The 14,236-nt window shown below is 58.9% G+C and overlaps 1 protein-coding gene across 1 annotated transcript in view; it reads left to right on the top strand.

The window, feature by feature from the left end:
• The window catches only part of FBN3 (fibrillin 3), a 54,190-nt gene that overhangs the window by 13,265 nt on the left and 26,689 nt on the right, over positions 1 to 14,236 (top strand). Inside the window, exons 17-35 of the mRNA XM_045902252.2 lie at positions 59 to 196; positions 343 to 393; positions 660 to 785; positions 2,364 to 2,588; positions 2,771 to 2,896; positions 3,229 to 3,357; positions 4,432 to 4,557; positions 5,322 to 5,447; positions 5,603 to 5,725; positions 5,871 to 5,996; positions 7,175 to 7,300; positions 8,581 to 8,703; positions 8,894 to 9,016; positions 9,429 to 9,554; positions 9,636 to 9,758; positions 10,526 to 10,648; positions 10,735 to 10,896; positions 11,850 to 11,918; positions 12,974 to 13,099. Of these exons, the coding sequence (XP_045758208.1) occupies positions 59 to 196; positions 343 to 393; positions 660 to 785; positions 2,364 to 2,588; positions 2,771 to 2,896; positions 3,229 to 3,357; positions 4,432 to 4,557; positions 5,322 to 5,447; positions 5,603 to 5,725; positions 5,871 to 5,996; positions 7,175 to 7,300; positions 8,581 to 8,703; positions 8,894 to 9,016; positions 9,429 to 9,554; positions 9,636 to 9,758; positions 10,526 to 10,648; positions 10,735 to 10,896; positions 11,850 to 11,918; positions 12,974 to 13,099 (2,397 nt within the window). The remainder of the gene's footprint in view (positions 1 to 58; positions 197 to 342; positions 394 to 659; positions 786 to 2,363; positions 2,589 to 2,770; positions 2,897 to 3,228; positions 3,358 to 4,431; positions 4,558 to 5,321; positions 5,448 to 5,602; positions 5,726 to 5,870; positions 5,997 to 7,174; positions 7,301 to 8,580; positions 8,704 to 8,893; positions 9,017 to 9,428; positions 9,555 to 9,635; positions 9,759 to 10,525; positions 10,649 to 10,734; positions 10,897 to 11,849; positions 11,919 to 12,973; positions 13,100 to 14,236) is intronic.

Genomic DNA, 14,236 nt, shown 5'->3' with positions numbered 1-14,236 from the left:
AAGGCTGGGTCTCTGTGGGTCGGCTGGCGGGTGAACTGGGTCACCCCCTCCCCCGTAGATAGCACCAAGGGCACCTGCTGGCTCAAGGTGCAGGAGGGCCGCTGTGAAGCGAACCTGCGCGGAGCCCCCCTGCGGTCCGAGTGCTGTGCTACCCTGGGCGCTGCCTGGGGGAGCCCCTGCGAACGCTGTGAGCCCGGTAATGCCCTGGGAGCCCCCCCCCCGCGTGAGCTCTTGGGGACCACCCAGGCATGGCCACCGTGGTTGCCTGGGTGCCTATTGAGAGAACGGGGCTCTGGATGGAGAGAGTGACTCCTGTCCCCACTCTGGTTCTCCCAACCGCAGACCCTGCCTGTGCCCGTGGCTTTGCCCGCATGACGGGGCTCACCTGTGAAGGTAACTCCCTTCCCCTCTGTAGTTCACGCCTCCCCCTGAGTTGCACACGGACAGCTGAACGTCGTGGGGGATGCCTGGGCTCCTGAAGTCTTTTGAGACCGAGACAGAGATTCTCCCTCCTCGGTTCCCAGGTCTTCCCCCGAGATTCCCCAGGCCCCGAGGCTGGCTCTGTTCCTTCCCACCTCCCCAAGGACACCCTGGGAGTCCTGAGCCCCCAGGGAAGCAGCTCCAGCCCTTGCCCCTCCTCCTTTTCTGTCCCTGCCCAGATGTGAACGAGTGCGAGGTCTTCCCCGGGGTCTGTCCCAATGGGCACTGCTTCAACACTGCTGGCTCCTTCCGCTGCGTGTGCCCCGACGGCTTGACACTGGACACCACGGGCCGGCTGTGCGTGGGTGAGTCCGTGCGGGGCCCCCTGCCCTCTGTCCCCTGCCCCCACCCCAGTGCCTGGAGACCCCTCCTGGGGACAGAAGGGATTTGGCGAGACCTCCAGGACCCTCTGCTCCCTGATCATCTCTTGCTGACATGTCTCAAAAGAGGGCCTTGTTTATTTTCGGGGTTCACCCTTTCACTTCCCTGCCCTTTAACGAGGCTCAGCGCGCATGGTAAGATCTTGTGAAATAGCATCTGCAACTTTTATTTATTCTTTCTCGTTACCAAAGAGTATTGACTCAGGGTGGATCTGCTCACCAGGCACTCTTAGCATGCCTGGAATCTCCCTCAGCATCCGGGGCTCAAACGCTCCCTCTGAATGGCTCCCCCTCAGGCTCAGAGATCAGAGATGTTTTCCTCCTCGGTGAGGGTTTCTTGGTCAACATCTTGAAGCAGACATTTCTTGGCCAAAAGCGTATCTCAGGCAGCAGACGGGGCTCTGTCTGCCGTCCAGTTTCCTCCTGCAGTTGGCTAGGAGCCTTCTTGTAGGTTCCTTTTCAACGTTGCTTACCTTCTGAACCAAGTTTTAGGCGTGCAGTGGGTCTCCCACCCCTAGCCCCAAAATGTAACCAAGGAAAGGAAGTAACCGAGTAAAGAGAAAAAAGCCATTACATCTCAGGCCCCATGTGCCAAAATCAGGGCCAGGTGAACGGGGAGGCTCCGACTGCAGCCCCGTCCTCTCAGATGGGACCATTAGCCCGAACCAGGGCACTGGGTACAGGGAAGGATCTCTGTGTCTGTCACAGGGCTCCCAGAGGTTCTCGAGGTTCTAGAACAGGGTCTCATCTTCAAATCGACCCGCCTAAATGTGTGTTCCTTTTGTAAAGAGAGAGAAATTGTCCTAGGCCAGCAGTCAGCAAACTTTTACTGCAAAGGGCCAGGGTTAGTATTTTTGGCTTTCGGGCCACACAAATCTCTGTTGCAGCTACTGAGCTCTATCGTGTAACACAAAAACAGCCACAGACAATACGGAAGTAAGGTGATATGGCTGTGTGTCCATAAAACTTTATTTATAAAGACAGGCAGCCACCCCCGGGCTGTAGTCAGTGGCCCCTGTCTTAGACCCTTGTGTCTGGTCTCGAGGGAGGCTTATCTGCTGTCAGGTTGTTCTGAGGGAGTCTTACAGATTAAGCACACGGTCTGGAGCCAGATGGCCTGGTGTGAACGCGGCTCTGCCTTTTGCTAACTGTGTGGCCTCGGGCAAGCCACCTAACCCTTCTGTGCCTCGGTTTTCTTGCCTGTAAAATGGACGTGACCATAAGAGGTTCGTCTTGGTGTTATTTTGAAGATTAAATGGGTTGAGGAGCTGAGGACGGCGCCCAGCACATAGCAAGCCCCTTAGCAGGACAAGTTATTGCCATTAAAATGTCACCGCTGGATGACACCGAGGGTCAGCAAAAAGAAGTCACTCCCCCTGCACTCTTCCTACTGGGGAGGGCGTGTCAGACAGATGCTGCTGAGGAAGACTGAATTGCCCACGTGGCAGCAGGCGCGGCATGGCCGGGGTCAGGGGGAAACCAGGTGCCTGTCCCTCTGTGTAGACATGCGCCTGGAGCCGTGTTTCCTGCGTTGGGACGAGGACGAGTGTGGGGTCGCCCTGCCCGGCAAGTACCAGATGGACATCTGTTGCTGCTCCGTGGGGGCCGCCTGGGGGGCTGCGTGTGAGGCGTGCCCAGAGCGCACGTCCCCGGCGTTTGCCAGCCTGTGTCCCCGGGGGCCGGGCTTCGCCAGCTGGGACTTGCTGTCAGGCCAGCCCTTCTATAGAGGTGTGTGGGGGCACTGGGAGCCCGCAGGGCGGGGAGAGGGCACAGCAGAAGCGCAGGCCTGGAGGTGGGAAGTGCGCTGGGGAGAGCGCAGAGTGTCTGCAGGGAGAGCCGTGACGTCTCGGGAGCAAACCCAGGGACACTGGAGGTGTTTGACCGGCCACACGTTATGCTCCTGACCGCAGATGTGAATGAGTGCAAGGCGTTCCCCGGCCTCTGCGTGCACGGCACCTGCAGGAACACCGTGGGCAGCTTCCACTGCTCCTGTGCGGGGGGCTTCGCCCTGGATGCTCAGGGGAGGAACTGCACAGGTACGGACCCACCTCGGCCTCCGGGGGGGGGGACGCCTGTGGGAATGGGGGCTTCAAAGCACATGTGGAGTCAAGACCCCTCTTCTTTGGGCACCTCTTGTCCTGCCTGCTAGCCAGCGGTGTGCCCCAGGGCAGGCTGCCCTCTCTGGCCCTTAGGGACCCCAGTAGAAGGAGGGGCTGGCAGAGGGGACCTCCAGGGAGGAAATTCCCTGCTGTTGGCTGGTGTGTGCCGCCCCGCTCCCCCCCCAGGGCTCATTCCGGTAGCTCAGGCTCCCACCCAGCCCCCGCTGTCTACAGCCGTGGAGGCCGGGCCCCTGCCCCTCTCTCCGCAGACATTGACGAGTGCCACATCTCCCCTGACCTCTGCGGCCAGGGCACCTGTGTCAACACGCCGGGCAGCTTTGAGTGCGAGTGTTTCCGTGGCTATGACAGTGACTTCATGCTGATGAAGAACTGCGTGGGTAGGTGGCTGCGGGACCGTCGTGCAGGGTGGCCCTGGGCAGGGCGATGCCTGGCGGGTGTTGGGGCTGAGGGGAGGGGTGGTGGGGACGTTGTGTGATGGATGAGGTGGGAAGGACAGGTGTGGGGAGAAGCTGAGACCCAGCCGAGACCCAGCGAATCTGGGTGCTGCGCGGTGGCCTCCCCAAAGGCAGCCGACCAGCGGGTCTGTCACGCAGAATTGAGGCCTAGGGACCGAGCTCTGGGTGAGTTCTCCCAGGGCAGGTGTCGTGTGAGAAGAGGAGAAGGGCCCTAGAGAGAGGAGCGCTCTTCCCTCCTTCCTTCCTTCCTTCCTTCCTTCCTTCCTTCCTTCCTTCCTTCCTTCCTTCCTTCCTTCCTTCCTTCCTTCCCTTTTTTATTCATTCAGTGAACATTTTATGAACCACCAAGAGGTCAGTAGCAGACAGCCAGTTTCTCAGAGCTCATGACCTGATGGGGAGACACCTGTTAATAAAATGAATTCCCAGAGACATGCAAAACAGCCACTGTGAGAAGCGCCTGAGAGGGCCACGTGGTGGGGTGGGGTGTGGTTGCCAGGGATGTCCTGTTCTGGGGGGCTTGGCGTTGTGGCTGAGAGAGTGGGACTGAATGTGGTGAAGAGGGGTTGGAATATCAGCCTGAAGGGAGAACAGCAGGTGCAAAGGCCCTGGGGTGGGCCAGAGGGGTGGAAAGAGGTACACGAGACTGGAGCTTGAGGAGGGTGGTGCGACAGCCTGCTCCCCACACCGGTGCCTGGAGACTGGACCTTGCCTTCCCCCTGTGTCCTACAGGGTGGCTTCTCAGGGGCTCCTTCAGTAACTCCAGGACCGTCAGCCTCGTGGCCCTGACCCTCCTGAGAATCCCAGCTTCCTTCTTGGGCTGACTTGTCCCTGCTCCTCAGCTCAGTCTCTGCTGGGTCAACTGAGCCCCAAGCCTCCAGGCTCTCCTGGGCAGCGCCAGGGTGACGGGGCCGGGGACTGCAGGGAGAAGCTTCCACAAGCCACAGCACACCGGCCCCGCCCGCGTCTTCACAGCTGCTCTCTCTTCCACATGCCCAGACGTGGACGAGTGTGTGCGGGACCCGCTGCTGTGCCGGGGAGGTACCTGCACCAACACAGAGGGGAGTTACACGTGTCAGTGCCCCCCTGGACATGCGCAGACGGCCCAGGGCACCGCCTGTGAGGGTGAGCGTGCCGCCTGCGTTGGTGCCGTGCGTGTAGTAGTGCAAATGTGTGTCTGTGCACGTCTGACGAGGTACCTGCATGTGAGTGTGCGCGCGTGTGTCAGTGTACGTCGGTGCGTGTGCGAGGTTGCACGCACAAGACCAGAGAGCATGCGTGTGTCAGGGTGTAGGTGTGTATCTGTGCCTACACAAGAGTGAGTGTGTGAGTGGGTGTGTGGGAGTCCACATGAGCTTGCGAGAGAGAGCGTGCGTGTCTGAGCGTGCATGTGTATTTGCTCGCGGGTGAGGGTGTTTGCAGGTGCAGGGGTCCGAGGGTGTGTTTGTGTGTGGGTCTGTGTGTGTGCCTCTGGGTGTGTGTTCACACAAAGGCAAGTATGGGTGAGAGGTGTGTTTGTGAGTCCGTATGAGTGCACGTGGTGTGAATCTGTGTGTGTGTGTCCACTGAGGACGATTGTGTTTGCACGTGAGTGGGTGTGAGGGTGTGTGTGAGCCCACATGAACGTGCACATGGGTGCGTGAGTCTGCGTGTGGATGTGCATCTGCTGAGGGTGAGTGTGTGCATATCGGGTGTGTTTGTGAGTCTTCTGAGCGGGCAAAGGGATGTGAGTGTGTATTTGAGTGTGGGTGTGTGTCTGTCCAGGAAGAGTGTGTCCATGCAAAGATGTGTTTATGCGTGTGTGTCTCGGGGACACGTCGATGGCAGAAGAGTCCCAGTCGGCCATCCGCTCACACCCAGCCCCCACCAGCCACATGCTCCCCCCGCAGATGTCGACGAGTGTTCCCTGAGTGACGGCCTGTGTCCCCACGGCCACTGTGTCAACGTCATTGGGACCTTCCAATGCTCCTGCCACGCTGGCTTCCAGAACACGCCTGACCACCAGGGCTGCATGGGTGAGACCAGGCCCACCTGCCCCACCCAGGGGGGGCCCCCAGCCCCCGCCGGCCACCCCAGCCCCATCACCAGTCCTTCCCCGCCGCCGCCGTCAGCCCCATGCTTGGCCCCACCCCCTGGCCCTGCCCCTCCACCTCTGCCCTGCCTCCCGCAGACATAAACGAATGCCATGCTGGGAATGGTGGCTGTGACGTGCACTGCACGAACACGGAGGGCAGCTACCACTGTGGTTGCGGCCGTGGCTACTCACTGATGCCCGACGGGAGGGCGTGTGCAGGTGTGTGGCATGGGGGAACCGACCGAGCCCGGCCCAGGTGAAGCCAGCCAGACCGGGGACAGGCCACTGACCCTGTGGCAGGGTCTCTGGGGCTCCCCCTCTGTCCCTGCCTGCTTACAGCCCAGCACCCCCCCTGCTCCCCCAGACGTGGATGAGTGTGCGGAGAACCCGGACATCTGTGACGGGGGCCAGTGTGCCAACGTGCCAGGGGACCACCACTGCTTATGCTATGACGGCTTCATGGCCACGCTGGACGGGAGGACGTGTGTTGGTGAGGAGCCGGGACTGGGGGGTGCAGGAGACAGCATCTGGGCTCACGCACAGGGAAGCACATGGGCCAGACAGACACCAGGCCACTTCCCTGTCGCATGCAGGGAGGGGGGACAGGCTTTGCAGCAGGCGCTGGTGCCCTCAGCCGACTGCCACGCGCCAGGGCCTGTGGGGTCTCATTCAGAGCAGCAGATACCCCGAAACTTGCACTTTGAGCACGTCCGCCGACCACTCCCTGTGTACCTGGTACGCACACAGCTTCACACCCCGCTCCCAAGGCTGCATTTTTTTTTTTTTAAAGATTTTATTTATTCATTTGAGAGAGAGAGAATGAGAGACAGAGAGCACGAGAGGGAGGAGGGTCAGGGAGAAACAGACTCCCTGCCGAGCAGGGACCCCGATGCGGGACCCGATCCCGGGACTCCAGGATCATGACCTGAGCCGAAGGCAGTCGCCCAACCAACTGAGCCACCCAGGCGCCCCTCCCAGGGCTGCATTTTAAGATACCTGCACACCGAGGCGCTTTATGCGTAACAGGGTGAGCAAAATGGGAAAGGCGCTCTGAACTGTTTCCTGAGCCCTGCCTGGGGACCTCGGTCTGCTGAGGCCATGGTCACCGTCCCGTCCTGGCTGTGGGGCGTCCCAGGGCCCGGGGAGCAGGTGCCCGCCCCCTCAAGGCAGGGCTAGGGCCCGAGTGGGGAAGTTGCAGGCAGGAGAAGTGTAACTCCCCCCCCCCCCCGAAGAAGACAAGTCCCACCCAGTGCAGCTTAGGGTCCCGATCGCAGGGAGCCTTAGGAATACTGCAGCACCTCGGATCAAATCAAACCGGGATGCTTTTACTGTTCCATGCCCTTCCTGCAGATCCACGTTGGCATAAAGCCTCGGACAAGGCCTGTAGGAGGAAAATCTGACCAGCTTCACTTAGCTCTGTGTGCTCTAAATGTATTCGGCCACAAAATCCTTTTGGGAACACATGCCCGATATGTACCACAGAACACGCTCTGTCACATGCCGACAGGACCTCCTGGTTGCCCAGTGGTGGAACCAGAGGGAGCTCCCCGATCCTGGAGATGGGCCGGCAGAGCCTCAGCATGGGGGGGGTCCTCATGTGGCAGGGCACTCAGCCACGCTCGCGCACCCCCTCCACCCTCACCTGCTTCCTCTCTCGTCTTCCCACAGACGTGAACGAGTGTGACCTGAGCCCCCACATTTGCCTCCACGGGCACTGTGAGAACACAAAAGGTTCCTTTGTCTGCCACTGCCGCCCGGGTTACATCATCAGGAAGGGGGCCACGGGCTGCTTCGGTGAGCTGGCAGTCGGGGGTCCTGCAGTCTGCCCCACCCCTCGGGGCTGAGCACAGCCAGACCTCATTCTTCCAGATTCCCACGGGTGCGGTCTTGGGTTAAAGCGGGAACCAGACCCGGCCAGGCAACCCCAGGGCTCCCCTTGGCACATAGCTCTGCAGCCCCAGGCATCCCCGGCAGTGTCCCCAAAGAAGCCAACCTGATGACTTTGAGTGATACGGGGGCGAACATTTCAGCAGTTCCGTAGTCATCGGTTTAGGTGCCTAGGGCTGTCATAACAAATTTCTCCCAGCCTGGTGGCTCACACACACAGAAGTGTATTCTCTCTCAAGAACGGTTCTGGAGGCCAGAAATCTGCAGTCAGCGTGTGGGCAGGCTTGGCTCCTTCCTGGGGGTCTGGGGGGGTGGATCTGTCCCGTGCCTCTGCCCCCTTCTGGGGGTGGTCGCCAGTCCTCAATGTTTCTCGGCTCATAAATGTGTCACTCCACTCTGTCTCCCTGTCTTCACGTCAGTTCTGTCTGTGCCTGCGTCCGAATTTCCCTCTTATAAGGATGTCAGTCATTGGATTAAGGCCAAGGATGACCCAATCCTAACTTGGTTACGTTTCCCAGTAAGGTCCGCTTCACAGGTTCCAGGAATTAGGATTTGAACATACCTTTTTGGAGGACACAAAAATACAGTTATGTGGTTATTTGAATGTGGGTTAGAATCCCACGTCACAAAGCAGCCTCAAGTCCATGACTTTAGAGACTGTTGTTGATGGAAAATTAGCTTTTAAAATACATTGCAACAGTAACAGCGCAAGTATGTAAAGAAACGTTCAGTAACCAGTAGCTCACGTAGGTGGTGGATGAACGTTGCAGAGATGATAAGGGTGAAGCCGACTTCAGACTTGGCTGAGGATCGGAAACTCTGGTTTAGAAGAAATCCTGCTTTAGAGCAAGGCCATCTGTGTTAGGACGGTTACTCTTAGGGTCTACCCTAAGTCTCTCCAGCTGCAATTTCAGACCACTGCAGAGGGCTGCGGGGAGTCGTGCCTTTTGGGTTTTGGGGTTTTTCTCCTGGGCTCTGGGTGAAGGTGGAAGCTCCTGGAGAGGGGAGGGGGCTCTCTGGGCCAGCCCTCCCCCAGGAGGGTCCTTGCTTCTTCCCTGCTGCTGCACTCTCTCCGCGCTCTGCACCCGAGGCCCTACCTCTACGAGGCCCGGGCCTTGTGGGGGTGCTGTGTCCTCCTTCCCTCTCCTGGTCCTGACCCTCCTGCGACCGGGTTCCTCTCCTCGCAGATGTGGACGAGTGTGAGCTTGGGGGACACAGCTGTGACAGTCACGCTTCCTGCCTCAACGTCCCTGGGAGTTTCAGCTGCAGGTGCCAGCCAGGCTGGGTGGGGGATGGCTTCGCATGTCACGGTGAGTGCCCCAGGGGCAGGCGGTCTGGGCAGAGCAGTGGAGGTAGGTTGGGGGCAGGTGGGGGAGCGGGCGGGGGTGGCCGGGCCCAGGGGTGTCTGTGGGGGCCGGTCAGGGCTGAGATCGGAGGGTCTGCCTCCCTGCAGCCCCCCAATGCACACACTTCGGGGGCTCCGGGCTCCGTGTCGTGCAGACCTGGATGAGTGTGCCTTCCCAGAGCATTGGTGCAGCCTGAGAGCTGACTGTTTGAACGCTCCCGGTTCCTACCGCTGCATCTGCCGCCTCGGCTTCACCGGGGACGGCTTCTCCTGTGAAGGTGAGGGCGGGGGGGGGGGGGCCCGAGAGGGACAGCCATGGGGGCTGGATTCCGAGGGGGTCACAGTGGTCAGTGGGCTTCCCGACTCACCCCGATCCACCGCCCACACCACACGCTGGGGTGCTGGAGAGGATGCGCCTTCAGCCTGTGGGGCCTCAGGCCAGGCCCAGCGTCACTGGGGGCGGTCTTCTGCCCTGGACTCTGGATGCACGGAGCCTTTGGGATGTGGGGAGCAGGAACACTGGCTTACTTCCCGGGACCCTCCACCCGGGGCCCGGGTCACCAGGTCCCCTGTCTCCCTGAGTCCCTGGAACCCTGGGTGACCACGAAGGGTTTGATTGGGGCCCCCTGCCCACCCTGCATGAGTCCTGGCCAGCTGGCCCCCAGCCCTCTGCCTCTCGGGGTCCCACAGACAGGGACGAATGTGCCGAGGACGTGGACCTCTGCGAGAACGGGCAGTGCCTCAATGCCCCCGGCGGGTACCGCTGTGAGTGTGAGATGGGCTTCAGCCCCACGGAGGACCACCGCGCCTGCCGGGGTGAGGCCTGGGGCTGCTGGGCTGGGGGATGCAGCAGGAGCAGGCTGCCGGGCGAGGCGGGCTGACCTGGGGTCCCCACAGATGTGGACGAGTGTGTCCTCGGGAACCTCTGCGTGTTCGGGAGCTGCGAGAACCTGCCCGGAATGTTCCGCTGTGTCTGCAGTGGGGGCTACGAGCTGGACCGCGGTGGGGTCAACTGCACGGGTATGGGGTCAGCCAGGCTGTGGGTGGGGAGGGCGCCGGGCTCCCCGCCTCCCTGCCCTCAGACCTCTTCTCCAATGTCCTGTTCTGGGGGGGCTTATCTGACCCCCCGTCCCTAGCAGCGCCCCCACTGATCCCTGTTCCCATCAACCTGTCATCTCTCATCGCCTGAATAAATGCAGTGAATGAACAAAGGTGTGCTCCCTCCACTACAGTTGTCAAAATGGTCACCTACTTATGTGCCTAAAACGGGGGTCAGCGGACTCTTCCAGTAAGGGACCAGATAGGAAATGTATGGCTTTCCAGCCATACAGTCTCTGTCACAGCTACTCAGGTGCCTTGTAGCCTGGAAGCAGACACAGGCAGTATGTAAATGAGTGGGCGTGGGTGTGTGCCAATAAAACTTTATTTACACAAACAGGCAGGGGGCCGGATTTGGCCCACAGATAAGAGTCTGCCAACCCCTGGTTTGAAAGCATGTTCCAAGTGTCGGCTTTGTACGATAGCTGCGTGGAAGCCAGGACACAGGGAACTTTCAAGGGGCAAACCTCTGTGCCAAGTGGAACAGAGCCGGGAGGAGATGGGGTTGGACTGGGCAGGGCAGCCCCTACAGGCTGCTGTCCCCTCGGGCTTTCTTCCCAGGGGAGGACATGGCCTCGCCCCACAGCCCCACATCCGACATTGAGGGTTTCAGCTTCCCAGGAGGAAGGTGGGAGGGAAGGGGGTCAAGGGAGGGCTCCCTGCTGACGGCACCCCCCCGCACTCCACAGATGTCAATGAGTGCGCAGACCCCGTGAACTGCATCAGTGGCCTGTGTATCAACACCCCCGGAAGCTACCTCTGCAGCTGCCCCCAGGATTTTGAGCTGAACCCCAGCGGCGTGGGCTGTGTGGGTGAGTAAGCCTCGGCTCCCACTGGGGCGCCCATGGTAGGTGAGCAGGGCATACCACTTGCTAACTGCCCCTTTCTGCCTGTTCAGACACCCGGGTCGGGAACTGCTTCCTGGACACGCATGACCGAGGGGACGGTGGCATTTCCTGCACTGTGGAGATCGGGGTTGGCATCACCCGCGCATCCTGCTGTTGCTCCCTGGGACGGGCCTGGGGCAACCCCTGTGAACCATGCCCGATGGCCAACACCAGTGAGTCCAGTGGTGGGGGGACACAGGCGAGCACGCCCCAGGACTCACGGGGTCGTCTTTGCTACGGGAGGGACCCTGAGAACCAGAGAGGGAGAGGGGCTGCCCTGGGTCACAGAGCACATTCTTGGTAGTTCATCGGCTGTGCCTCTCTCGAGGTCTCTTTCTGCCGTCCCGTCTGGCAAATTCTCTGTGTGTTTCTATTCACTTGCTTCCTCAGTCAGGCAGCAAACACCGAGAGTTCCTCTGTGTGCTGCGCAAGGGGCTGGGGACCCAGAGAAGGATGAACCACAGCCCTACACACTGCCTCACACCCATAAACCGGTGGTCCCTGGGCTGTGGGAGTAGAGCGATTCTAAGGGTTTGCTTGAGGCTCAGTGATGGCCGTGGAGAGGAAGAGGGTAAGGGAAGCCTTCCCAGGACAAGGGGCTTAAATGAGGTTTGGAAGGATGAGCAGGAGTTTTCCAAGTAGAGCAGGGGGAAGGGTGTGCAATGCAGTGGGAATAGCATGTGCAAAGGCCTCAGGTTCACACACCTGTCCACCTATTCAGGTGTGTGTGTGTGTGTGTGTGTGTGTATCTATGATGTCCAGGGTCTTTCTTTCAACGGGGGAAATTTGCAGTCACACTGGTCTGGTTTTAGGTCAGAAGAAATTGCCCCTCTCTACTCCCAGCTACTAGCACCCAGTGCATCTGTTCACGTGTTGAATGTGAACACATTTACACACACATGTGCACGCACACTTGTGCATGCACACCGTCCCCTCCTCCCAGATTGGCCAAGGTCTCTTGGCTCCAAGAGGCTGAGATATAGGGTTTATAGTTGGTGTAGGAGAGGGATGCAGGGCCCCCATCCTGGAGCCCTTTGTAGGGGACCTCAACTCCCCTGCCTCCCCTCCTCGCCTTGCCTAAATGCCCCTCCCCACAGCCCCTCAGAAGAACCTGTTTCCCTTACAGCTGAGTACAGAACCTTGTGCCCCGGGGGCGAGGGCTTCCGGCCAAACCCCATCACTGTCATCCTGGAAGGTGAGTTCCTGGCAGACCATCCACCCACGTACCCACTGATTGACCTTCCTCTCAGCGCCACTTCACCAAAGTGCGGTTGTGGGGGCCCCACATCCTCCTGCCGTGAGGTCAGGCTGTGAGACTAAACTTTCTTAGTGTGTGGTGAATTTTTTGTTTTTTCTTTCACCTACCTTTTCTTCCACCTGTTGGTTTATTGATCCATCCTCCACTCATCCATCTATTCATCCCCCACCCACCCATCTATCCATCCACCCATCCACTCACCCATCCTTCCTTCCCTCCATCCATCCACACACACATAATCCCCCATCCCCCCATCCAGTCGTCTACCCATCCATCCATTCCTCATTCATAAATCTTCCATCCTTTATTCGTTCTTCCCTCCCTCCCTCCCTTCCTGTCTTCTGTGCATACATGCATTTATCCATCCACTCACTTATCTGTCCATCCATCTATCCATCCATCCATCCATCCATCCATTCATCCACTCATTCATCTTGTCATTGACCCACTTGCTTATTCATCCACTATTTTTTATATTCATCCATCCATCCATGTAGTCACCTATCCAGTGACCCATCCATCCGTCCATGCATCCATTCTTTTTTTTAAGTAAGCTCTATGCCCAAAGTGGGGCTTGAACTCATGTCCCCGAGATCAAGAGTATTGACTACCAACTGAGCCAGCCAGACGCCCCTCATCCATCCATCCTTTTATATACAGGGGAAGATAAGATTGGAGAGTTCCATCCAGGGGGAACTATGTGATGGTTGGATAGATGGATGGATGGATGGTTTGGATGGATGGGAGGATGGACTAGGAAATGAAGAGAAAGGGGATGAATTCAGGGTGACACTGGCCCAAAAGAGTCTAGGTGCAGCCTCCAAGATAGGCCCTGGCCTGAACCCTCCAGATAGCCAACAGCTCTCAGGTATTCTCGAAGAAACAGCTTGGCTCTCCTCTGGGGCCCCGGAAAGCCCAGGCAGGGTGTCGGTGTCCCCCGAGGCCTCTGCTTAGGCTTAGCTTCCAAGCACGGCTTCCTCGCTTCCTGACAGACATTGATGAGTGCCAGGAGCTGCCTGGGCTGTGTCCGGGGGGCGACTGTGGCAACACGTTCGGCAGCTTCCAGTGTGCATGCCCCCCTGGCTACCACCTCAATGGGGACACCCGCACTTGTGAGGGTGAGTATGCACCCTCCCCCCCACCCCACTTTCCTCCCTAGTGGCACCTCCCTCCTCAGGTGCTGGGGCCTAAAATGCCCTTAGGGGCCAGCTCACCTGCCTTGCTGCAAGTGGGGGGGGGGGTGGGCATCGGGAGGTGGGGAAGGCTTCCTTGGAATCCCTCTGGCTGCCCTCTGCTCTGCTGCCTCCCTCTGACTTCCTACGTGTGCAGAAATGGCCTGGCTTTGTTATAGCAGCTACGCCTTCCCTCCTTGGGGCAAAAGCTGACTCAGGCCCAGCACTGGGAGTGGGAAGGGATAGACACAGAGGGAGTAGCTACATTGCTCCTTCAAGCAGCGCTTCACCTGCCTCCTTCCCGCTCTCCTTTGTGCATCGTAGTAACGGCCAGCAGGTACCTGGAGTCTGAGACTGTGTGTCACCACTGCACCGAGCATCTTCCGTTGTCATCTGTTCATTCACCGCAACAGCCCCATGAGGGGGATGTTCCTTTTATGATCCCATTTTTCAGATGCAGAAACTAAGGCTCAGGGAGATTAAGTGACTTGTCCAGAGGCACCCCCAGCCATTCTTTAAGACTTTATTTTTATTTATTTGACAGAGAGAGACACAGCGAGAGAGGGAACACAAGCAGGGGGAGTGGGAGAGGGAGAAGCAGGCTTCCCGTGGAGCGGGGAGCCCGATGCAGGGCTCGATCCCAGGACCCTGGGATCATGACCTGAGCCAAAGGCAGATGCTTAAGGACTGAGCCACCCAGGCGCCCCAACCCAGCCATTCTGGTCCTTGAGTCTGAGCTCTTCCAATGCAGTATCCAAGTCCGTGAGTCCATCCATCCATCCATCTATCCATCCATCCATCCATCCATCCATCCATCCATCCATCCATCCATCCATCTTTCCATCCATCCCTCTTATCTATCCATCCATCCACCTAGTCATCCATCCATCCATCCCTTCCATCCATCCATCCATCCACCCATCTACTTATTCATCCATACTTCCCTCTGTGTATCCATCCATCCATCCATCCATCCATCCATCCATCCATCCTTCCATCCTTCCCTCCCTCCCTCTATTCATCCATCCATCCCTCTATCCATCCATCCACCTAGTCATCCATCCATCCATCCATCCCTTCCAT

The sequence above is a fragment of the Mirounga angustirostris genome, unplaced genomic scaffold (genome assembly GCF_029215605.1).
Source record: "Mirounga angustirostris isolate CCGP_5_RB_7025 unplaced genomic scaffold, mMirAng1.0.hap1 SCAF_1, whole genome shotgun sequence".
Taxonomy (NCBI): domain Eukaryota; kingdom Metazoa; phylum Chordata; class Mammalia; order Carnivora; family Phocidae; genus Mirounga; species Mirounga angustirostris.
Note: the sequence above shows the minus strand (reverse complement) of the source record. Positions and strands in the feature narration are given on the sequence as shown.